This window comes from Ips typographus, linkage group LG1, assembly GCF_016097725.1.
Source record: "Ips typographus isolate SLU linkage group LG1, UJ_Ityp_2.0, whole genome shotgun sequence".
NCBI classification, from domain to species: Eukaryota; Metazoa; Arthropoda; class Insecta; order Coleoptera; family Curculionidae; genus Ips; species Ips typographus.
In genome coordinates, this window is record NC_138422.1 from 15663215 (window position 1) to 15685917 (window position 22703).

Below are 22703 nucleotides of genomic sequence, written 5' to 3' on the forward strand. Positions count from 1 at the left end.
TTTAGGAATTTTGTATTTCACCCAGTACTATTTCAGTAAATTAATCTAACTCCAAAATATAAGAAAAATAAAAACAAAAATTTTCTAAATATTCGAATTATACAGGGTGATTCCTAAAGAATAAGAATTTTGGAAACTGGAAATACTACACATGAAATGGTGGCGATTAAGGGAAACATGCCTAATCCGACTGTTGATAGTTTCGAATATAATTTTCCATTCTTTATGAATCACCTTTTATTTCCGAGCAAAATTAGTTAGCAGTTATTTTTTACTTATTTATTTATTTAATAAAACCTGAAAAAAAAATTTTATAAAATTTTTTGCCACTAAATTTATATATTTTTAGGACGATAAAATCAAATGTATTAAGAATAAATAGGTACTCAGAACTGCTCAGAAACTAAAATTTGTCTCCCATAGAATATTTTCGTATCGCCTCTAGGTAAATACATCATTCATGGCTTAGATGATATGATATGAGACCGAGACTCGCGTTAGTCTATCCTGCTCTTTAAAATGCTATTAAAACAGTACAACAAATGCACCTTGTCAACATGTCAACACACTCACTTTGACAAATGACAGAAATACAAACTTATAAATTTCATTTTTGAAAATAGTTAGGTTAAGATAGGAGGTTTTGTTTATTTTTGTTACTTTTTTAAATGTTGAAAATTAAATTTAATTTGCAGTAATCGTGTACCTTACCCAATAAGGTCGGATCGGAAACTGATGAACAACATGTTTGTTCACAGCTTTTTGTTCAAGGTGAGTTTTCCAGTCTATTTGGCAAGCTTGCAAAAGTGAAGATATTGCACATCATCCTTATCATAAATATTCAATTATTGCTTTTATATCAGTTGTTTTAGCAATTTTTAGTGTATTAATTATGTATGCTATTAATGTTATTAAAATGCATTGCTTCATTCACTGCTTTGCTTTCTCATTTGACTGTAAATTATAAAGACTATACATTATACAATTTTATATTCCAGACTTCTAGACCACCATTCAAAAGTTGCCTATTTCGACATTTATCGCAGACTCCAAATCTAGTGTCCAAATTTACTAATGGTGTTAAAGAAATTGTTATGTGTAACTCAAAAGCCAGGTAACTAACATACAAAAGGCCAAGCAAAAGGCACAGACTGATGAACAGTTTAGCATTGGGATCATTTCAGCTATAACTTTTTTACCTGTCAAATGATGAATGAACTCAATATCACTCAAATACTATATCAAATATACTATTGATTGAATATGCAAGTAGCTTTGTTTAGAATTTATCTAGTGTAGTGTCACAGAACAGAGTTAACAATCACATTTTAAAACAAACTGGCTTTGAATTATTGAGGGTCCCCAATTTTACTGCTCATTATGATTCATGATTCAATATACTTAATGTAAGGTAGTAGTTTTTGATTAAATAATAAAGTTTTCTCAAATCCCTACATAATCAAAAACTTGTAATCCCAAGCTTAACTAACCATACTGTACTTTTCTACTCAATATTGAACTTTTAAATTTTAAAGGAATGCTCTTTCAATATCAATGATGACTGATCTCATAAATCAAATACACCAGGATGAGCACAATGAAGAACTGAGAGTTATAGTAATTTCTGGTGAAGGTCCAGCATTTTCAGCTGGTCATAACTTAAAGGAGCTTGTAAGTCACTAGGTTGGTTATTGGTATGCAAGCTGAGTGGTGGAATTATAATAGGCCGACAATCATGATAAGCAAATGACATGCTTTAACACAGCCTCCCAACTAATGAACACTATAATTGACTGTCCAGTGCCAGTGATAGCAAAAGTTGATGGTATTGCTGCTGCAGCTGGCTGTCAATTAGTTGCCCAATGTGATATTGCAATTTCATCTAATCGCAGTAAATTTTCAACTCCTGGGTAACAATAAATGGATTTTTATACATTTAAGTTGCATTTTGGCTCTTCCAGAGCCAATTTTGGTATATTCTGTTCAACACCAGGGGTAGCTCTAGCCCGGTGTATCCACAAAACTGCCGCTTTATACATGTTACTAACAGGTAATCCAATATCAGCAGAAGAAGCCTATAGAATGGGTCTGGTTACTAAACTATGTAGTGCTGAGGAACTGGATGGAGAAGTGGAATCAGTTTGTAACTCAATTAAAGCAAAAAGCAGAGAAGTGATACAACTGGGAAAAAAATTCTATTATGAACAAATACAATACGATATTCGGCAAGCTTATGAGAAAGGTGGCGAGAAAATGGTGGAGAATTTACAAATGCCTGATTGCAAAGAGGGCATAAAAAGTTTTATTGAAAAGAGAACGCCACAGTGGGGAAACAATTCAGTCAAAAAATAAATTATCTAACAACTGACTTTGTAGTTTATTTTCTTGGAAAAATATAATACCATAAAAAAGAACCATTAAAAATACATATAAATGTTCAGGCCAAAGAGGATGAAAAGAAAACCTTTTTTGTATTTCCTACCAATCAAAATTCCAAATTTAAGCTAATGCTGTAGAAGTACAACACCAGCTTAACATACAAGGTGTGCATTAAGCACATGATCAAAAGGGTACTGTGACATTCTTTAGATCGAAAGGTGACGATTTGGCGTAATTGTCATTAGAAAAAAGTGTATGGTTCCAATGCTATTGATGGTCAAAGTTCTTGAAAAAAAATCTATTTTCGGAAATATTTAGAGAACGTTTCCATGGATTTTAAGTAAACTTGCTGCGGATTTGTCTCTAAGTAAGGCTCGTGGTTTTATGAAACAACCACGTCCATTTGCCTTTGGCAAGTGCTAAGTTCTTCAGTGACTGGGTTCAAAAATTACCAGAACTTTTTATTTCATCGTTGAAATTAATTAATCTGATGTATTGGTCCTTTTTCAAGGCTTTACTATTCTTGGTAAAAACTTCTAGCATTCATAGTTCTTCCGCAAAAAATGTTTTTTTGTGTCCCCCTGCGATTTACCATTTTACACATTTTTATTGCAAATAACGTAGCCACCAGTTAATTTGATAACTACAAACTAAATATCAAAGTTTTGACGTTGGTAAAAAAAATAAAACATAATTTTCTATTGAAACTACCAGCCAGATCTCAAAAGCAGAAGATTCTCAAAAAATAGAAATTACAACAAATGTTCGATATGCCCACCATTTGCTCTGATGCATAGCTGGATTCTTCAAATAAAATTGAATTGAACCCTACTCAACATTTCTGCATCATCCCGAATTACGTTCGCCTCGTTCTGCACCCTCACAGCAGTAGCGTAGACTATATATTTTAAGGCAGCCCATAAAAAAAAATCTAATGGTGTTAAGTCGGTGGACCTGTGGGGCCATTCGACACTTCGACAGGAACATCTCTCCCTATCCTTCCGATCCAATTGTGTGGGAAAGTGTAGTTTAAATGTGCCGTTACATTTCTATTAATGTGAGGAGGAGCACCATCGTGCATGAACCACATCTGAGCACGCACATTGAGAGGGACATCCTCCATTAGAACAGGCAAAGTATTCACTAAGAATTCCAGATAATTTTCACCATTCAAGCGATGGGGCAGGATATAAGAACCCAGAAGAATGTCTCCGATGATACCGGCCCATACATTTATGCGGAATTCCAGCTGAAAGTGGTTAATACGCCTCACATGAGGGATTTCTTCTGCATAATTATGGAAATTATGTGAATTAAAAACACTACTTCTAGTAAATCCAGCTTCATCAGTGATCACCAAATTGCCCTGTCTCCCGTAAACTTCTTTCAATCCTTGCAAATGTCCGGTAATCTGGAACTCGTCGATTTGGATATCGCGCAGCGTAGACGCGAACTCTCTCAAGCAAGTTGTCTTCGCAAAACCCTAAGTGGGCGGACATAACGGAGCGCCGACCATCGCTCTGACCATAGCATCGTACCCTAGCATCGTTCACAAAAAATAATAAACGCATAGTTTTAAATATATATGGTCATAACGGAGCGCCAAGCCGCGCTACGCGCATAGGTCGGAGCCAAGGTCTGGCACCATCGAACCGAGCTTAGTATTTTTTAGACCTTGGACCAAGGGGCATGCTCATTTAGTTTGTTTAAAAGGTAATCGAAAGTAGATCTTCAATCTCATATATTCAAAAAAACGGTCCAAATTTTTTCTTAAGTCCTGATATATAGATGATGAAATTCTCCATAACATAAACAAACGTTTTTTGTTGAGAGGATGCACTGTTCTTTATTGTGATGGATTATACAGGTGCCACATTTTAGCACTTGGGATTTCATAAAATGTCTTCCTCATCTGAGAGGATAATCCATGTTTATCTCAGCCTCGTTACCGTTTAACAGGCGCAATGGCGCAAATTAACAAAGGTCGAAACTTCGATGACCACTCTTGAGTGAGGCCCAAAGCAAGGGTCGACAGTACCATGCTTTGGTCGGAGCGAGGGTCCCCGTTATGTCCGTACCCTAAGACTTGGATCATGCCAGTCATTTCTTCATTTAAAAACGCCATTAGCTTTGTTTGATAGTTAATTTGTAGTTATCAAATTAAATGGTGGCTACGTTATTTGCAATAAAAATTTGTAAAATGGCAAATAGCAGGGGGACACAAAAAACATTTTTTGCGGAAGAACTATGAATGCTAGAAGATTTTACCAAGAGTAGTAAAGCCTTGAAAAAGGACCAATACATCAGATTAAATAATGAAAAATTAATTTCAACGACGAAATAAAAAGTTCTGGTAATTTTTGAACCCAGTCACTAAAGAACTTAGCACGCAAAGGCAAATGGACGTGGTTGTTTCATAAAACCACGAGCCTTACTTAGAGACAAATCCGCAGCAAGTTTAATTAAAATCCATGGAAACGTTCTCTAAATATTTCCAAAAATAGATTTTTTTTCAAGAACTTTGACCATCAATTGCATTGGAACCATACACTTTTTTCTAATGACAATTACGTCAAATCGTCACCTTTCGATCTAAAGAATGTCACAGTATCCTTTTGATCATGTGCTTACTGGACACCCTGTATAATTTATTGTAACCCCCATCTTAAGTTATCAATATCACATTTAATCAGGGACATAGGCTAGTGGATAGTGAGGCAACAGTCAGCACAGTGGATTGTTTGGGATTGGTCAAAAAAAGCACCTTTCTCTGCTTTTTCTTGACCAATCACAAACTGCCAAGGGAACTTTGACTGACTTGTTTAACAAAAATTGTGTTGTGCTGATGTAATTATCTGTCTATTGAGACTATTGTCATTTATTTATTATTACTTTATCCAAATATCCACAATCTGGTTTTCATAACATTTTGAAGAACTTTCTTGTGAATAAGTATTTCTGGGAAACATGCACACTAAAAAACTACTTACAAAAAAAAATTGTAACTGCTAAATGATTTTATTAATGTAAAAAAGTATGACAAACATCATTAAAGTAACTTTTTTGTCAAGACCATTTTATGAATTCGAATCCTACAAAAATGTATGTAACTAGAGTCATGAATGAAAAACTTGAAACAGAGAACTAATATGAAAAAAGTTATTTAGTGTTGACTTTTAATTGAAAAAAAATGAAAATTAGTGCAAATATTTCAAAACAAAACTGATTACATTCATTATGTATAATAACATGAAGTGCTTAAAATTTAAACTGCACAATTTAAAGCTACTTCTTTCCTAAAGCTTTTGAAGTGGCAGCAGTTTTAGCTTTGGCAGCATCTTCTTTTTCTAGAATAATATTAACTCAAAAAGTTGTTAAACTAAGGTTTTTTACTAACCTTTCTGTTCAGCTTCTCTTCTCTTTCTTGCTTCCTCACGTTGCTGCTTTATAATAGCTAACCTAGCCAAATCGGCCCTAGCTTGTTCAGTTTTACCTTCTGCATGCAGTTTTTGGTAATGAGCTTGAGCTTTTTGCCTACAACCCAGTTTACTCAGATTGGCCAACCCCCACTATCTTACTTACTTTTCAATCTCTTCCCTTTCCCTTCTAGATAATTGAGGCTTATCACCTAAATCGGCAGTGTCTAGTTTAGTAACCTTTTTCAGTTTTTTTTGGACCCTGTTTGGATTTTCTATTTCAATTAGGTTGGAAACACCTTTGGCCTTCTACAAGACCACAAAAGGTGCAATATAGTACAAATGGTGTTCAGTCTTTACTGAACTTACTCCTTGTTCATCCTCACTACTACTCTCCTCTTCTTCACTTCCAGACCCCTCACTACCTTCTTTTCCCTCACTTTCCTCACTACTAGTATCACCACCATGCTGTTGTCTCCACCTTTTTTTCTGTTCTTCTTTTCTTCTCTCTTCTTCCAATTCTTCAGGGTTTGTAAACTTGCGATTGCGTCCTTTGTGATTAGTGTATTTACCTATGAAAATGTGATGCAATTTTAATGTCTGTTTTTTCTAGAAACAGTTTTGGCGACAAATGTCCACTATGATTTGGTCTAAATATATGAACACAGCGAGAAAAATTTGGCAATTCTTTCTCAATACGGTCAAAGGCGTGGAATGCTAAAGTTATTTTTTAGTTTAAAAACAGTTACTTAACCTGTTATACCTTCATGTTTTTTGAATAAAATAGGGCACTTACCTCGCGGCATTTTGGACAAACGTAAATTAATAAAATCAGGAGCAAGAAAGTACGAAAATTTGAAACAAATTCCCGGACAATTTTTTTTAAAAGCACTAAACTTTTAGTAAACCTTTTGTCTTTAAAGTGGAATATAAAATAAAATTATTTTCACTGACAAAGGACAATATTGACAAAGTTAAACGACATTTGACAGCCTATGTGGGAAAAGTTCAGTATGTGAAGATAAAAATAGTCATGAGGAACAAACCAATAGTGACGTCATTAGTTGGACACTCAAAAATTAAACCCGCTATTACTGCCATGTTCTGGAGAAAGTAGTATGTACTAATGGTAACGCCTTTTATAAGCTATTTTTTGACTAATAATAATTACACTAATAAAGTAAAACACAATTCTACAATAAATGTAATGGAATATATTATTATGTCTATAGATAATATAAACTGTACCTAAAAAGTTTACTTTGCATACACTTGTAACTGCTCCAATCTGTGTGAGTTTAGTTTGCTTAAAAACTCTTTAATCCTATCATTGGGTTCATATTCCTTACTAGAATTCTCATTCTCAGTTTGATCATTTAGTTCTTGATAACCAACTTGGAATTGGAAAATACAGCCAAGCAAGTGCCAGATACCAAACTCAGGCCATAGAACTTTGTTAAAATAAATCTGACTCCTGGATGTTTGCCACAAAAGAAAATCACTAAGGCGCACCTCACCAGAAGTTCTTATCAAAATATCAGGATCAGGACTTTGATTTGTGTATAAACAATGTGACACTAAATCTTCATCTATATCTTCAGCCTGAATTTCCCCTCTTTTTGCTGCTTCAACAATGACTTTTACACTGTTGGTAATTTCATCTCTTGAAGTATAAGGGAATGCAACATTAAGAATGGCATTGGAATTGTCTTGTGTCATTAGAACTGCTTTGGCCATGAGGTTTCTTAAGTCTTCTGGAAGAAGTGTAAGATTACCAATAACTCTTATACACACACCATGTTCCATAAGTTTCTCTTGCTCTTCAAACAACTTGCTAAACTTTTCTCTAGCCAACTGCATTAACTGGTTCACCTCCTCTTCACTCCTCTTAAAATTTTCAATACTAAAAGCGTACACAGTCACCTCTTTAATACCCAATTCCAAACACCAGCTCAGACAATCAGATAGTTTATCAAACCCTTTCGAATGGCCCTGGACCTTTTCTACATGCTGTTTCTTGGCATAACGTCTGTTGCCATCCATTATAATGGCAACGTGCTTTGGAATTGGACCGCATTTGAGGACTTTGATGCAGAACTTTTGGAATGTTGTCAGAGAGTTTTCAGCAATCCAGGACATGTTTGTTGTACGTTCTTAGTTTTTTTCACTTAACACCGATTAAATTACTCTGTGTAAGATTTATAGCATAGTAATTGTTAGTCTAATGATATGATAAGTGTTATATTATAAATATTTCATCATTTTTTCCTAATTACATGATACTTTTGTGTTGTCACTGTTGTCAGCTGCTCCAGTGATCCCACTCCTAAACTAACCTAACCTCAAAACTCAAAGTTTATGTTAAATTTTATAGGTTATGTTATGTTGAAAGATTTTTTTAAACCAGTTGACAGTCGAAGCTGACATTTTGTGGGATATCATGTGATTCATAGAGAAAGTAAGCTATGATGATCACATGAGCAGCCAAGAATTAAAGGGATATTTTGACTATTTCTAACTTAACCTAACCCTAACCTAACAATTTTCAACTTCATCTTTACTGTGGGGCTGATTGGGGCTTTATATTGATATTTTTATTTTAAGACATAATTGTTTAACCAATTTATGTTTAGTAATATGCCGCAGCAAGAGACCCAAACCCCAACCAAAACTGTACTGTCCCCGAAACTGGGTGGTGGTCCCCATGGAATTGGTACTTTTAAAAAAATTTCTGTTAGTCAGAAACTTCTATGCCAATTAATTTAGGTGACCCTGATGATAAATCTTTACGTAAAGTGGAGGTGGATGTGCTGGTTGCCAAAAAAATGAGAGATATAGCCAGAGAGGAAAAGTGTTTCAAAGAAGTTGCAAGCTTCACAGAGTGTTGTAAGGAAAATAATATACTAATGGTAGTGAAGTGTCGAAAAGAAAACTCTGAACTGAAAGAATGTCTAACCAAGTGGTATAATGATGAAGGATTTAAAGAACACTGTAAAAATTTGTACTTAGAAGAAAGGACTGAGTATAGGCGTACTGGAATCCCTACAAAACAAAGACTAGAAAGTGCAAAAAGACTTGGAGTAAATATGTAGTTAAAACTTTATTTATAAGTAGTTTGGAGTGATATTAAAGTGTTGTTATTTATGTGGGATCTTCTCGTTCTTGAGAAGCAATCCATCTTTGAACCAGAATTTCTTTAATTTCAATATTAGTGAAATCCTCATAGTTGATTGCATTGTTTTCAGGCCATTTTACCCTACATATCAGTAATTCCTAGAAATATTATTAGTTAATTTGTAGGTTTAAGGTATGTGCAAATTTTGCTCACTTTTCCTGAAGTTTCACACAACCTGTTCAGGCTTAACACTGAAAGGTTATCCATTGAATGATTGGTTAAGTGTTGAATTGTCTGGTTGTCTTTGTCCACTACCTCAATGATTATCACATAAGTAGAGTGATAAAATGGTGGGCCCTGTTTGTATAACACTACAAATTATAGAAAAAATTAGGTATTCATAATTAAGTTTCAGTTAGTGAAAGCACACTTACTGAAGTCACCCCCAAATTTAATTCCTGGTTTAACAACCCAGTTTTTAGCTCTGTAGTAGTAATATACTACATAGTTTTTTACAAAATTTGGATCTGTGGCTTCAAACAGCTTCCACAAATCTGGAATTTGTAATGTATAGTTGTTTGAAGCAACATCAAGGCATTTAACCACACTGACAAGGAAAAATGCCTCTTCAAGCCCCAACCACACAGTTTCTTTCAAACCTGAATAGTCAATCTCACTTTTTGGTTGTAAATTTGTGAAATAGTCTTCAGTGTCTGAGTCACTGTCTGGTACTGTAATAACCTTCTCAGGCCTTTGCCCTTTGCAGTGTCTTGTCAGTTCTTTCCTGTGGTCAAATTGTCGTTTTCGTATAATGTTAGTCAGACCAGGTTTAATAAGTTGTGGATAACTTCTAGAAAAGTTTGCCTTGCCAAAGTATCCCTTAGAAATAATGGCTTTCATGGCTTCAATATCTTCCACAACAACTGTGAAGCCGTTAAAGGAGCACTGAAATCTTTTCACGCTACCATCCTTTTTTAAAACAATTGGTAAAGGCAAATCGGGTGCCAGTCTGCAATGTTTTTTTCCGTTTTGGTTCCGGGACTTCCATTTTATTGAGGTTTGTATTACCCGCTGGGGCACTTTAAAAACTAAAATATGAGTGGATTTGTTCTTTTCTAGTCCTAAAAGATAAAAAGGAATACTAACTGTTTAAACTAAAAACAGACCTATCCGCTAATTATTTAAGGTTAGAAGATTAGTAAACAATTTCCATCAACCAACCCACGTCTCCCTTTGCAAGGCACGTGACAATTGTCATTGTCAGCTGGTTTTGGTGGAGAAGGGTTACGTCAAACATCACAAGACCCTTGTCTTTTGCTAAAATTTTCTGTTCCAAATTCTGGCATAAAAATTTTGCCTAAAAGTAAAGAGCAATTAGTGCAAATTAAGTGAAACAATGGCGGGTAATTTAGCGGGGGCCGACCCTAAAATCAAAGAAATTATGACGTCTCTAGACGACGATAAAATCGGTAAGTTTTCTCAATCTTGTTTGAACCCTTTTCAACCTAATGCGGCTGTCTTATTAAAAAAAAACTGGACTCCAAAGAAGCTGAATAAGCAATGGCATAACGCAAATAACAAATCCAAATCCAGTTTTATCAGATTCGATTTTTGAAAAAGTAAAAAAATAGGCGTATACTCACGTGACTGGGTCAGATCACAGTAAATGGGGTACCTACTTGTTTACATTTCAGTGGATTAGGCTCTAAAAATACACAGAGGCGCCAAAGTTCACTTTCTCTTTCAATTGGTGACCTTCACTTTACAAATGACTTGTTAGTTTCATAAATTAAAGCTAATTAGTGTATTATTACTGTGTATAGTGCACTAATTCATTATAACTAAAGCACCATTTATTAAAAAAAAAACTACACACTGCATTTTCTAGTGCAATTCAATGGAATAAAGCTAAATTTAAATGTTTACCCTTGGTTTCAATTTATTAGTATAAATAGGATTACAATGTGAATTTCCAAACTCTGGCAATCTTTGCTGATTCTATTTTGGTGCTCCTAGCAATTCAGGACTATTGTCATTTGTTTTTGCCAGTTTTAAGTGAACAATAGAATACCCATTACAGACATGCTGGCGGCCACTAGTGTTCTGCAACAAAAAGCCACTGACATCAGGAGTCAGAAAGTCAACTGGCAGTCTTATTTCCAGTAAGTCATTTTAGCTTAATATACAAGTGATCAACTGATACAGTTTTGCTGTCAATGTAGTGTTTAATATGTTTAACAAAGGGTCAAATTATGACAATTTAAAACAAGTGTGTACAAAAGTGATAAATTAAAGTTCAAATTAAGTGTGAACTTTAATTTATTAAGGTTATTCTGTGTGTGAGAATCTGATTGGTACATTCAAGAATAGAGTCAGTAGACATAAAGTAGTATTGGTTGGAAGTTATGTGTGAGAATCTCTCATTACAAGATAGAGAGAGAGAATATCTAATTACAAGTATCTGGAAAATGCTCAGGAAAATGGCAACAATTGTTTGAAATTGAAAAAACCTTGCATTTTCAAAGGAGACTCTCCATATACAGGATGTACCAGTGTGTACTAGGAAATGTTAGTAATACAAATCTCTTGAAAGGGTATAGGAGATTTAGATAGTAATATTTATTTTGTTTCTCCATTCTAAGTTTTAAAGTTTTTGAGATTTTAACAAATTTTTAACTTTGGTGACAAAATTAAATCTTCATTCTCTATAGCCAATTTAATGTGGATAACTTTTTTGTAAATAGTTTTGACCATTAATAACTATTACATTAATGCAATTTGGGTTACTCACTGTAATCTGAACAATAACCTTTACAATAACCAGCATTAACTATAGTTTTAACTACAATGAGTTATTGGCTTATGACGTTTTTAAAACGATTTCAAAATTCAATTTTTGATTATGGTTAAATGTCACTTGTTGTTACTTTACTACTTTAATAAATAAAGAACCCAAACCCAATTATTAATTTAAACTGTTAAAAGGATAAATCTAAGAAAATTGGCATTTACAGGTTGACAATAGACAATTTTGCAGTATTTTTTCAATTACAAAAATTGTTTTCATTTTGAAGGTGTTTCCATGCTATTTCTATCCTGATACAAACCCAAAAAATTATCGAATCGACATTGAGGTGGAATAAGATTGAAACTGAATTGAAAACAATTCACAGAGGACAAAATTCAAAACTTAAAACGTTTTAAGAACGTTTTAAACTTGTATGGAAACATTGTAAATTGTTTAATGTGTCTAACAGCTGGAAGAATATAATATGATGAGGTCGGTGATATTTTTTTAGAGGTCATGTCGAATTGATGGGAAGTTTTATGAGTACTTGTTAAACTCAATTATTCTCTGTAGTCTGCACATTATAGAAGCAGTCCTGCACACTATTTCAGAAGTAGAGCTTTGTCACCATTATCTTTGTGTTGTGCTTAAAGTGTGTTTGTAAAACTGTGCTTTAACTGTTCCTTAATGTCTTCAAGAGAACTGTCATCATTGTAGGTATATCAAATTTTGATTTTTTATTATTAGTTTCTTAAGTTCAAATAATTCAACCCAACTTTTGAAAACATCAAATTCAGCCAGGTTGTTGCTTTTCCAGAAGCTTTATCATAATATTATCTCGTTTTTTTTTGAAAGTTGATTGATGTTGATTGAAAGTGTGTGCTGGGAACCAATTGCCTGTAACCAGTACTGGCAAGTAATGTTTATAAAACTTCTCATTAAAATTCGTTTTTATTGAATTATTTGACCATTTATGAAGCAATAAAGTCATACATCACTGAAATCGGATTAATAGTTGGTTTTTGCCTAAAAAGTCAATATGACGTTCATAAGAAACAAAGTTGTGATGATGAAACGTCAGGTGTCCCACAATAAAAATCAGAGATGGGAAGTATAATGCACTTATGTATTATACATAACTTAATACATATAGAATATGTAAAGTATAGAATGTTTTATACATGAATATTGTACATTTTTTAATATTATGGCGGTAAGTTAGAATACTCAGTGTTTAAATAGGTATATAAGTTAGTAGACACACCAGCAAATAAAAAAACAGTTTTAGAAACAAATAGTTCTGCCCACATTTACCATTCTGACACTGATATTTTTTTTTGGAGTAGGTTGTGTCCTGGTCGGACATGTACTTATTTATTGAGATATTATTGTCTAGTACTAGCAGGATTAGTCTTATTACTGCAGAAACAGTGCTCATTTTTTAAATATAATTGAGCTATTAAAGAATCATAACTGATAATAAACAGAAACAACAACCTAATTCCAACCTTAATCAGACAAAAAGTGACTGTATTGTCACTGTTTGTGTGTGTGTGTGTTGTTATGTCATGTCATTATACACACTTTATACATTTTTCATGTATAATACAGGATTTTATACATGTAATGTATTGTATATATTTTATTAATTATACATTTATACATACATTTACCCATCCCTGATAAAACTTATTAGTTAGCGTTAGCGCATGCCACGCACAATGCAAGCTTTTACGAATGTAGACCATGTATTATGAAAACCAACAGAGAATTTACGTCCTGAGTTTGGTATGTGAATATTGCCGGTTACAGAAATGTTTCTGTCTATCACCTTACCATTGATTAATGCCCATATGACTGGTTGTCTGCATTTCGGAACAAGTCCAATTCGTTTGTTAATTTGTGTATCAAAATAAATAACTCATTAAACCAGATAAAAATCTCAAAATGTTTTGATGTAAAACTGTATCAGTTGATCATTTTTTTGAACTACAGCAAACAGCAATTAACCTCACTCTTTTGGTAGATCTCAAATGATATCTCAGGAAGACTACAACTTTATTGTAGCCTTTGACATCAATGACAGCCAGAAGAAAGAGGCTCTATTGAAACGCGACAGACATCAAGCAGCTCAAACTTTGTTAAACTTGTTAGGTCATGTTTCTAGGGATCAGACCCTCCAGTACATTCTTGTTTTGATCGATGACATGCTACAAGTACGTTTCCCATGTTCTTGTATACTAGAGAAAATAAATTACTACTTGATTAATTGCAGGAAGATCGTTCCAGAGTGGAAATCTTCCACGAATATGCTAATGCAAAGAAGGAGTCAGTGTGGGCTCCGTTTTTAAATCTTTTGAATCGTCAGGATGGTTTTATTACCAACATGACCTCCAGGATTATTGCTAAAATAGCTTGCTGGGCTCAGACACCTATGGAAAGGTCTGACTTACACTTTTACTTGACTTGGTTGAAAGATCAACTGAAGGCCCAGGTAATTATTGCAAAGTGCAATGGTTTGCTTTTGGACTTTTGCCTGATTTTTTTTAAGGATTTCTTTGGTGGAATTTGCTCAAAGTTTGCTTTTTGAGCAGGTTCTTTCTTGGTTGCTTTTTATTCAAACTAATGCTTGCGAATGCTTGCTTGTGACTGACCACATACTACTAAATTTGGTAAAAAAATTTTAACACTACACCCAAACTAACTTTTATTAAGTAATAATTGAGGTTATTTAACATGAAGCACTTTACTAAGTTAACATGATACATTTAAATGGAGCCTGATGATAATTTAATCCTGTATAGATGGAGTTGTTGTTGAGATTTGAGTTTTAGGGGAGTATTAGTGAGTGGTTTTTCTACAGGGTGTTTTACGAAAAATGCGTCACAGTTCAGGATATGATTATGCATGAAAAAATAACATTTGTTTTAGTATTCAAACTATGTTCTTAATTTGTTTTGTCACGGGTATACAGAGTGTTAAAGTTTGAATGTGAGGTAATTTGATAGTTAGTGTCATGGACTAACTGACAGTTGACATCACAACCACATGGCATTTGTGAAGTTTTGCTCTATATTTGACAAAAGGATGAATTTCTACAATTGTACATTTGGAAGATCTTCTTTCTGTTGTTTTTCTCAACAATTTTGAAATTTAATTTTCATGTCCGTAGATTTGCAATCAAAGTCAAAAACAGAACTGTATAATATGTATAGAGCTTAGAGTAATTTATTTATTCCTTATGAGTAAAAATTTTCGTTTTGATGGAACATGCGGACTCAGAAACAAAGTCTTGGGGACAAATGTGTATAGAACAGATAATTTAATATTTTGACTTATGGTTAATTTGGATTTATGGCACATCTTGGATAGCAAATTAGAGTTATTTTTTACGCATAATCTAGCCCTAAAATATAACACATCAATTATGTGAAACACCTTGTATATTTTAAATTCCACAAAAACTGATGTTTTCCTAAAATGCGCAAGAATAAAGTACTGATCAGCTCATATACAGGAACTAAAAAACAAACTGCATTCAGCTAAAGTGGTACCGAAAAAAGAAATCCGCGGGTGCTACAGCATCATTGCGGGTGCGAATTCCATCTTGTTTGGTATGTCACTGGCAGATGACGCCAGGATTGCCCAAGAGGTATTGTGCGCGCCCCTTATAGCCAGTTTTTGGTAACGTTTTGTGTTTAGTGTTGTTTGTGTTGCCAATAACACACACTAACAACGCTTATGTCTGAGTTTTTTAATACAGAATTTTCAATAATTTTATAGTCAATATGTAGTTATTAAAAATGATTTCCTAGATAAGCAACAATGTATCAGTCAAGTGTGAGCTCGTTTTTATTGTCTTATGTTTTTTTTTATGTGTTAATAATTCATTGTCATCCAGTTACATTCACATACACTGACTTCACATTAACAATGTTTTAGGGAGAATTTCTGTTACGATTTGGGAGGTATTAGGGACGGTTGCGGGCTACCATTGTGCGCGCTTTAAAAACCAACATTAATATCTCCTGACCGGGAATTTTTTGTGCTGATACACCCCTTTTTAACTATGTATTGTAATTTCCAAGCACGAAAACTTCCTTTAGTCACTTTAGGCTAATGCATCCAGTAAAATTGTCATAATTCCATTCTGGATGATTGGTTTTAGTACGATGAATTGGCGGCCTCACAGCCTTCAGATTCACTTAGGGGCGATGCTACAGAACATTATTCGGAAAGTCGTTTTGACGAGCAAGGGCTTGCTGAAATTTCGGTATATACACTTTTACACCATTACACTATACACATCCAGTAACATGGTCTAATAGTTGCCTCATTATGATCCTCTTGTGTTTGGGTTTATTTAGAAATGAGGCAGCTGTTAAGCAATATTATTAATTAGTCAGGGCATGCATTTCATTTTTCAATCCTTGCGACACTCTCAAAATTAGACTACATTTTACTTTGTAAAACAATTCCTCCTTTAAATTAGCAAATAGAAAGTTAATTTAAACCCTGATTTTGAGACATCAAAACTTTTTACTTGACTAAAATATTGTTTAACTTTCAACAAAACGACTACATACAATAAATACCACAACATCAAATACATGCATATTTTTGGTTTTTCGGATTTCTCTATAGGGATATAAAGATCAATAATGGAAGGTAATTGCATGTTTGTTGTTTCGTATATCAGATATATTTTATAATGTTTAAATGTTGGGTGTTAATTTAAAGTTGGTTATATGTCATCAAAATTGCATGGTATAAATAGTGGTAGGAATATTTATAAATAGACCCAAATTGCATGCCTTATGGCCGATTGCACCAACGTGTTTAAGAACAGCTACAGATTGCATCTTATTTGTCACTGGTTAGGCCAGACATAAATACCTACATTAGTGCAATTGGTTATTAATAATTTAAGTTTACTGTAGTTTAATATGTTAGAGGTTATGTTGCAGTAAGTCATCTGTATATTATACATGCTTGTATGGGTAAAACTTTATATTTTCACCAAAGATTATGGAGTAGGATTTTGTACAGACACCTTGTATATCTGAGATAAGTCGGCTATTTGATATTTTGTAATATACAGATGCACTTACTACTAAACTGTCCATGATAGTTTTGTATCAAACACATTTTGCTGGTAAGTCTCAGTTAGTTTTGCATTTAATATTACAGAGACGGTGCCAAGGGCACAGCATTCGTTTTCACGCTCCATGGAGCGTGCAGAGCGTTTTTGACGTCACAATGACGTAATTTGACAGTTGGGCAAATTCTGCTTTTGCCAAATTACGTCATCGTGACGACAAAAACGCTCTGCTCGTTCCATGGACCTTGAAAACGAATGTGGTCAAGAAAATTTCAATGTCTTTGACTACGTTTTTCTCGTAACCTTCAATCTGATTTTTAAAGCGCATTAAACGTCAAAAAACAATTTTTTGTCATTTTAACGGTTGATACCTCGAAATTAGGCTGTCCCAATTACCGTGAGGAAACTGACGTAAAGATTGTATTTACACTGATAAAAATCTGAACTTAAATCATGTCCTAACGTAAACAGTAAAATTAAACCCGCAAATCATCTGATCGAATTGAATTGGTCCGAGATCAACGTAGTAACACTGTCTTCTGGCTTTAACTTCCTAAACCGTTATTAAAACTTTCCGTTATCTAGAACAATGAATACATCCAATCAGTTGCCAGATGTCTCCAAATGATGCTCCGCATCGACGAGTATCGTTTCGCTTTCGTTTCGGTTGACGGGATTTCCACTTTGTTGGTCGTGTTGGCCGGCAGAGTTAACTTCCAAGTAGGTTGACTTATTTGATTGACGCTGTTATGTTAATTACGGTAATTTAAGGTGCAATACCAGTTGATTTTCTGCTTGTGGGTGCTCACTTTCAATCCTCTTCTGGCTGAGAAAATGAACAAGTTCAATGTGATCCCGATTTTAGCGGACATTTTGAGCGATTCCGTTAAAGAGAAGGTCACCAGAATCATCTTGGCTGTGTTCCGCAATTTGATTGAAAAACCTGAGGACGCTCAAGTTGCTAAGGAGCATTGTATTTCAATGGTTCAGAGCAAGGTACATTAACTAAATCCTAGATTTTTCTATAGTTAATTATTGGATTGGTCAAGGTTTTGAAGCAGTTGCAAATTTTGGAACAACGCAAATTTGACGACGAGGACATAATGGCCGACATTGAATTTTTGTCTGAGAAGCTGCACTCCTCCGTGCAGGATCTCAGCAGTTTCGATGAGTACGCCACTGAGGTAAGGTTTGATTATGTTTGTAAACTATTGCGTGTACGTTGAGAGTTATTAAAGGTGAAATCGGGACGCTTGGAGTGGTCGCCAGTGCACAAGAGCAAATTCTGGCGCGAAAACGCTCAACGACTTAACGAAAAGAACTACGAACTGTTGCGCATTCTAATTCATTTGTTGGAAACCAGCAAGGACCCTCTTGTACTGTCTGTAGCTAGCTTTGATATTGGGGAATACGTGAGACATTACCCCAGAGGAAAACAGTGAGTATTGCCTAAAATTACCGACTTTTTTGCTATTCATTTGCTAATAATGATTGTAATTACAATAATACTTGTAAATGTATTAACTGATGATACTCTGTAAATCATGTGTGTATAATGATGATCTTATTTATATATATACCCTTGATGGGTTATCTTATACGTTAAATAACCAGTTTTAATTTTAGCGTGATTGAGCAATTGGGCGGAAAACAGTTGGTGATGCAACTACTGGGTCACGAAGACCCCAACGTACGTTACGAAGCCCTGTTAGCCGTTCAAAAATTGATGGTGCACAATTGGGAATATTTGGGACGCCAATTGGAGCAAGAAACCGGTGTCGACAAGGGAGCGCCTAAAAGTGGCGCCCCCGTTGCGGGCAAGGCGTAATTTCACCCCATCTTCAACCACTTTGAGCCAGCCTTAAGTCGTAACAGTATTCCCATTGTTTTCTTTTCTTTTTGTAGATATGGCAACCGAGCGCAGAATAGTTCCGACACTTCTGTGACTTGGCTAGCGTAATTTTACTCTTGTCCGTTCTTGTATATAGAAGTGCATGCTAGAGTCGCCACAGCTTGGTATTTTAAAGGATGGTCTATATTAGCCTAGCAATATGTTTTCTCGTTTTTTCAGGTTTAAACAAGTGTTGAGGTCCGTAATGTTTTGTAAAGCTGTGGTATCTCTTTATACGGTTAAACCACGTGTTAGTTTTTGACATTCCCAAATAATGGTATTACTTTAAAAATATACATACATATAAACTTCATTTTAAAAATTGTTTTCAATGATCTTTTAAAGGATATTTAAAAAATAGTCTGAAGATTATTGGTTATTGTTATTCGCCTGTTTGTTTCTGTAAAACATTATAAATAATAAAGATAGTCTATGATAAATGGTTTTATTTATTTTTTTCCTGTGATTTGTTCTGAATTTTGGAATGAGTAAGATGTTAACAGATATGGAAATTTTAAAATTATGCATATGATAACGAAAGTGAAATATCGGTTATTTGTAATTTTTGAAAGAAAATTGTATTCAGGTAAAAGAAAGCCAAAATCACGTGCTACATTTTGACGTGTGAACGAACCTTCTAGCTGTCATAGTAACCAAGTTAGGAACTGTCCAATTGTGACACCTTCAACATTTCTAGTACAGTTGCACTCTTGTATTTCATGTCATATATCTTGGTTATTTGTAATTTTGGAAAAAAATGTATGTAAATCTATGCCTGAAATAGACTAAATGATAAGTATACACACGGTGGCAATGGAACTGAAAATTAATTTAAGTAAGCAGCGTGAGATGGCACCACCAAACGCATATTCACGTAATTTTAAAGCCAGACGCAGCAATTCCCATCTTAACTGTTGGAAAACATCAGTTTTAATGCGGCGTTGTCTAGTTGACAAATCACATTTTTTGTTTTGTTTCTAGGCAAAAAATAACAGATTTTGTGTGTATTTTCTTTAATTATTGTGTTTCACTTCCTTGTATTTTTAGTTTAGTTATTTGTTATTAGTTTATTTTTAATATTTATCAAGGGCTCTTTTATACTTAATACATTATGAATTCCATGTTTAATCTTAAAACACGTCACGTCACCATTTGCACCTTAAAATGAGTCACAAGATTTAGAGTTTAAAACTAAAAAACGGTCACGTAATCTTAATTTAATTATTGAAAATAGTCACGTGACCCGTCAAATAATATTTTGGCATTTACAGTCACGTGATCTTTAGGGTTCCGTTTTGGCATTAAATAAGAGTCACGTGACTCTTTTAATAATATTTTTAACATATCTAAAACAGTCACGTTACCTTTAGGATTCCGGTTTGACGTGAACACGTTTTTAATTGAAAATGCATTATAAAGAGAGTAACGTGTGTCTTTAAAAATATCAGTTTAAACTGAAAAACGAGCATGTGATCCTTTAAATAACATTTTGACATTCAAAACTGTCATGTGACATTATAAAATCCATTTTTCTTAAAAAAGTCAGGAGATTTGAAAAAAAAATAGTCTAAACATAAAAATTGTCACGTGACGTTAAAAATTACATTTTAATCTAACAAATAGATACGTGATTTAGTGGATCAGTTTAAAACTAAAAATCGGTCACGTGACCTTCAGGATTCTGTTTTGACGTTAAAAAAAGAGTCCTGTGACTTTTAAAATAAATAGAATCTTTATTATCATTACCTCAAACCAGAAATTCTTATCTTGTTTAGTTTTCAAAATACGCGGAATTTAACTCAAATTTATTTGAAAAAATCAAGTTTTCTTACGCAATTCAGATGGAATAGCAAAAGAAACCGGATTATAGTAAATACTGCAAAAGTTGGCAACTATGTCTGCAATGACGAGCTGTATTAGCGCCATCTCTTAGGGTTTCCCTACAACTGAAGCGGCCGAAATACATTAGGAAGCCGTTCAAGCGTAAACGGCTTCCTTTTTGGGTGCCACTTTAATTACATTGCGCTGGTCTGTACTTATATTCAGTTAAAAGAATGTCAAAACTACGACCTACTAACTGTCACAGGGGCTGTCAAATTATGACAGCTTCAAAAAGATTTGTTTAGATTTTTAAAGGAAGACAAAATTACCAGGGACATTTGGACGTTTGAAGGAACCTTCTAACTGTTATAGTAAACAAGTTAGCACGTTTCAAATAAGTACACCTCTCATCTTAAAAGAGATACTGATCTGGGGAAATTGAGTCGACAGATGTGGCAACCCTGAATAGTTAGTTCACTTCGTCAAAGAGGCCCACGTTTTTCCAACCACAGGAATTAAAAACTTCTGGAGGTCAAAATTACTGAATCAAGAGTTTTGACAACTTTGGCAACATTGATATGAATTTAATTTTCAAGCTTTTCCACATGGAAGAGATGTTTTAGCATATGAAAAACTGACATTTTTCTGGTTTGTGAAAATTTGGAGTGAGTTTAAATGCCAAAGATATGCTGAAAATTCTGATTTTTTTTTGATCCCCTGTAATAAAATTCTTGTATAAGTGGTGATAATAAAAACAATGAACTTACAAGAGCATTCTTAATTTTAATTGAAAAATAAAAAGACAAGACTTAAGGTAATTACTTAAAATCCAAATTTAAATTAATACAGAAAAGTAATGATATAACCTTATAGTAGTTCTGAAGATATTTACTTAAACACCACAGTATCCAACATAGCCCCAAGATACTGAACAATGTTATTAGTCATTAAAACATCCACTTTTTCTTCCAAGTGTCTTTTTGGGTCTTGTTTTCCTACATTCTTAATTGCCAGTTGTTCAGGTGTCATCTTCTCTTCCTCCTCCAAAGCTAAATTAATTTTTAAAAACTCATTAAAAACAGCACAACAAAACAAATAAACAAACCTTTATTGTAATTCTTGGCCAATTCCAACATCTCAGCAACAGTTTTCTCATTAGTACTGCAATTTTCTGTGTAATCAGCCAAAGTAAGACCATCCATCCAAGATTTTTTATGTAAATTCAACAGCATTTTCTGTTCCAATTCATTTTTTCTGTAGTTTATACTAATTGAGTAGTAGTGTCTGTTTAAACCATGGATTAATGCTTGAACTGATGGTTTTTGCAGATGACCTAAGTTGGAGGTTGTTTGTCTAGGTTCCTGACCCAGAACCATCATATTCGGGTTTATCAGTCTGAAAGCGTCGATAACAACTTTGCCCTTTACTGACTGGATTGGGTCCACAACCACAGCCACTGCACGTTCTGACAAAGCTTCAAATGATTGTTGTGTGTTTATGTCTACTCCAGAGAGCCAACAGCCGAAACCTGGATGAGAATGGTACCAACCAACTACCATTTCAGGTCGACCAGTTTGCCGAAGCATGTCCAACATTTTTGCCTAAATTTCCATACTTTAAACACAAATTATTAATAATTCAATTAACTTACTTGAAATACCGGATCTACAGCTTCTACACTGACTCCTGTACCAGTCTGGGGCATGGCAAACACATCTATAACTCTTACTGTATAGTCATCAACAAATTCACCTAAAATAACCCAGAAAAAACACTTAAAAACTGTCTTAACTAAAAATGTTGTGATATTCACCTAACATTAGACCCATAACTTCCATAGGAACGCCAGCCCTACCATGTTTTAACATTTTTAAAAGGGCTAATGAGGAAATGTATACTTGTTCAGCAGTGTCCACTACAGGGGCATCACTCGGTGCGGGCGCTTGACTTAATCCGGGCATTCCACCGCCTAATCTTAATAGTCTGTCCATTTTAAATTTACTTTAATTGAATAGTACCGAAAGCACACTCAAAAACTTGTGTTTTGTGATGAAGAACAAAAAGTTTTGTGCAGTTGCTGGTTTTGTGACTTGCAATTAAAAATTTATGGAAAATGACAAGTCATGGTATGACAGACAGTACATAAAGTTTAAATGTCAAATTTGACATTCTTTTTTAAAGAAATCTGGTCA

At 34.2% G+C, this 22703-nt stretch overlaps 7 protein-coding genes across 14 annotated transcripts; 3 read left to right on the top strand and 4 right to left on the bottom strand.

The window, feature by feature from the left end:
• The first annotated feature begins 602 nt into the window (after positions 1–602).
• Positions 603–2368, top strand: LOC145724416 (enoyl-CoA hydratase domain-containing protein 3, mitochondrial). Of its 2 annotated transcripts, XM_081972700.1 has the most exons (5): positions 604–771; positions 999–1114; positions 1536–1671; positions 1726–1910; positions 1962–2368. In XM_081972700.1, the coding sequence occupies exons 1-5, from the start codon at positions 736–738 to the stop codon at positions 2350–2352; spliced, it is 864 nt and encodes a 287-aa protein (XP_081828826.1). In that variant the 5' UTR covers positions 604–735; the 3' UTR covers positions 2353–2368. The 2 variants fall into 2 exon arrangements, with proteins under 2 accessions (XP_081828834.1, XP_081828826.1); XM_081972708.1 differs by lacking the exon at positions 999–1114 and having other exon boundaries at positions 603–771.
• Positions 2369–5378: 3010 nt separating this feature from the next.
• On the bottom strand, positions 5379–6755 carry LOC145740479 (28 kDa heat- and acid-stable phosphoprotein-like). Its single transcript, XM_081996086.1, has 5 exons — positions 6592–6755; positions 6165–6367; positions 5962–6104; positions 5777–5913; positions 5379–5726 (listed from the first exon to the last, which is right to left on the bottom strand). The coding sequence occupies exons 1-5, from the start codon at positions 6599–6601 to the stop codon at positions 5665–5667; spliced, it is 555 nt and encodes a 184-aa protein (XP_081852212.1). The 5' UTR covers positions 6602–6755; the 3' UTR covers positions 5379–5664.
• Positions 6756–6986: 231 nt separating this feature from the next.
• Positions 6987–8161, bottom strand: Dhdds (Dehydrodolichyl diphosphate synthase subunit). The gene has a single exon (XM_081996085.1). It carries the CDS (start codon positions 7932–7934, stop codon positions 7053–7055), a length of 882 nt encoding a protein of 293 aa, XP_081852211.1. The 5' UTR covers positions 7935–8161; the 3' UTR covers positions 6987–7052.
• A 143-nt stretch (positions 8162–8304) lies between these two features.
• Positions 8305–8986, top strand: LOC145740480 (COX assembly mitochondrial protein homolog). The gene is made up of 2 exons (XM_081996087.1): positions 8305–8508; positions 8562–8986. Exons 1-2 carry the CDS (start codon positions 8421–8423, stop codon positions 8885–8887), a joined length of 414 nt encoding a protein of 137 aa, XP_081852213.1. The 5' UTR covers positions 8305–8420; the 3' UTR covers positions 8888–8986.
• On the bottom strand, positions 8877–10262 carry Tsen2 (tRNA splicing endonuclease subunit 2). 3 transcript variants are annotated; one of them, XM_081996083.1, is made up of 5 exons: positions 10132–10262; positions 9588–10031; positions 9345–9464; positions 9124–9281; positions 8877–9068 (listed from the first exon to the last, which is right to left on the bottom strand). In XM_081996083.1, the coding sequence occupies exons 1-5, from the start codon at positions 10205–10207 to the stop codon at positions 8937–8939; spliced, it is 930 nt and encodes a 309-aa protein (XP_081852209.1). In that variant the 5' UTR covers positions 10208–10262; the 3' UTR covers positions 8877–8936. The 3 variants fall into 3 exon arrangements, with proteins under 3 accessions (XP_081852209.1, XP_081852208.1, XP_081852207.1); XM_081996082.1 differs by having other exon boundaries at positions 9570–10031; XM_081996081.1 differs by having other exon boundaries at positions 9345–10031.
• VhaSFD (V-type proton ATPase subunit VhaSFD) lies at positions 10236–19130 on the top strand. 5 transcript variants are annotated; one of them, XM_081996076.1, is made up of 10 exons: positions 10236–10379; positions 10991–11072; positions 13725–13914; positions 13974–14192; positions 15216–15350; positions 17385–17519; positions 17571–17795; positions 17849–17983; positions 18038–18237; positions 18426–19130. In XM_081996076.1, the coding sequence occupies exons 1-10, from the start codon at positions 10307–10309 to the stop codon at positions 18625–18627; spliced, it is 1596 nt and encodes a 531-aa protein (XP_081852202.1). In that variant the 5' UTR covers positions 10236–10306; the 3' UTR covers positions 18628–19130. The 5 variants fall into 5 exon arrangements, with proteins under 5 accessions (XP_081852202.1, XP_081852203.1, XP_081852205.1 ...); XM_081996077.1 differs by lacking the exon at positions 15216–15350 and adding an exon at positions 15867–15971; XM_081996079.1 differs by lacking the exon at positions 15216–15350.
• Positions 19131–21274: 2144 nt separating this feature from the next.
• Positions 21275–22626, bottom strand: Rpn11 (regulatory particle non-ATPase 11). Its single transcript, XM_081995774.1, has 4 exons — positions 22325–22626; positions 22163–22263; positions 21617–22112; positions 21275–21560 (listed from the first exon to the last, which is right to left on the bottom strand). The coding sequence occupies exons 1-4, from the start codon at positions 22500–22502 to the stop codon at positions 21400–21402; spliced, it is 936 nt and encodes a 311-aa protein (XP_081851900.1). The 5' UTR covers positions 22503–22626; the 3' UTR covers positions 21275–21399.
• Between the last annotated feature and the right edge of the window lie 77 nt (positions 22627–22703).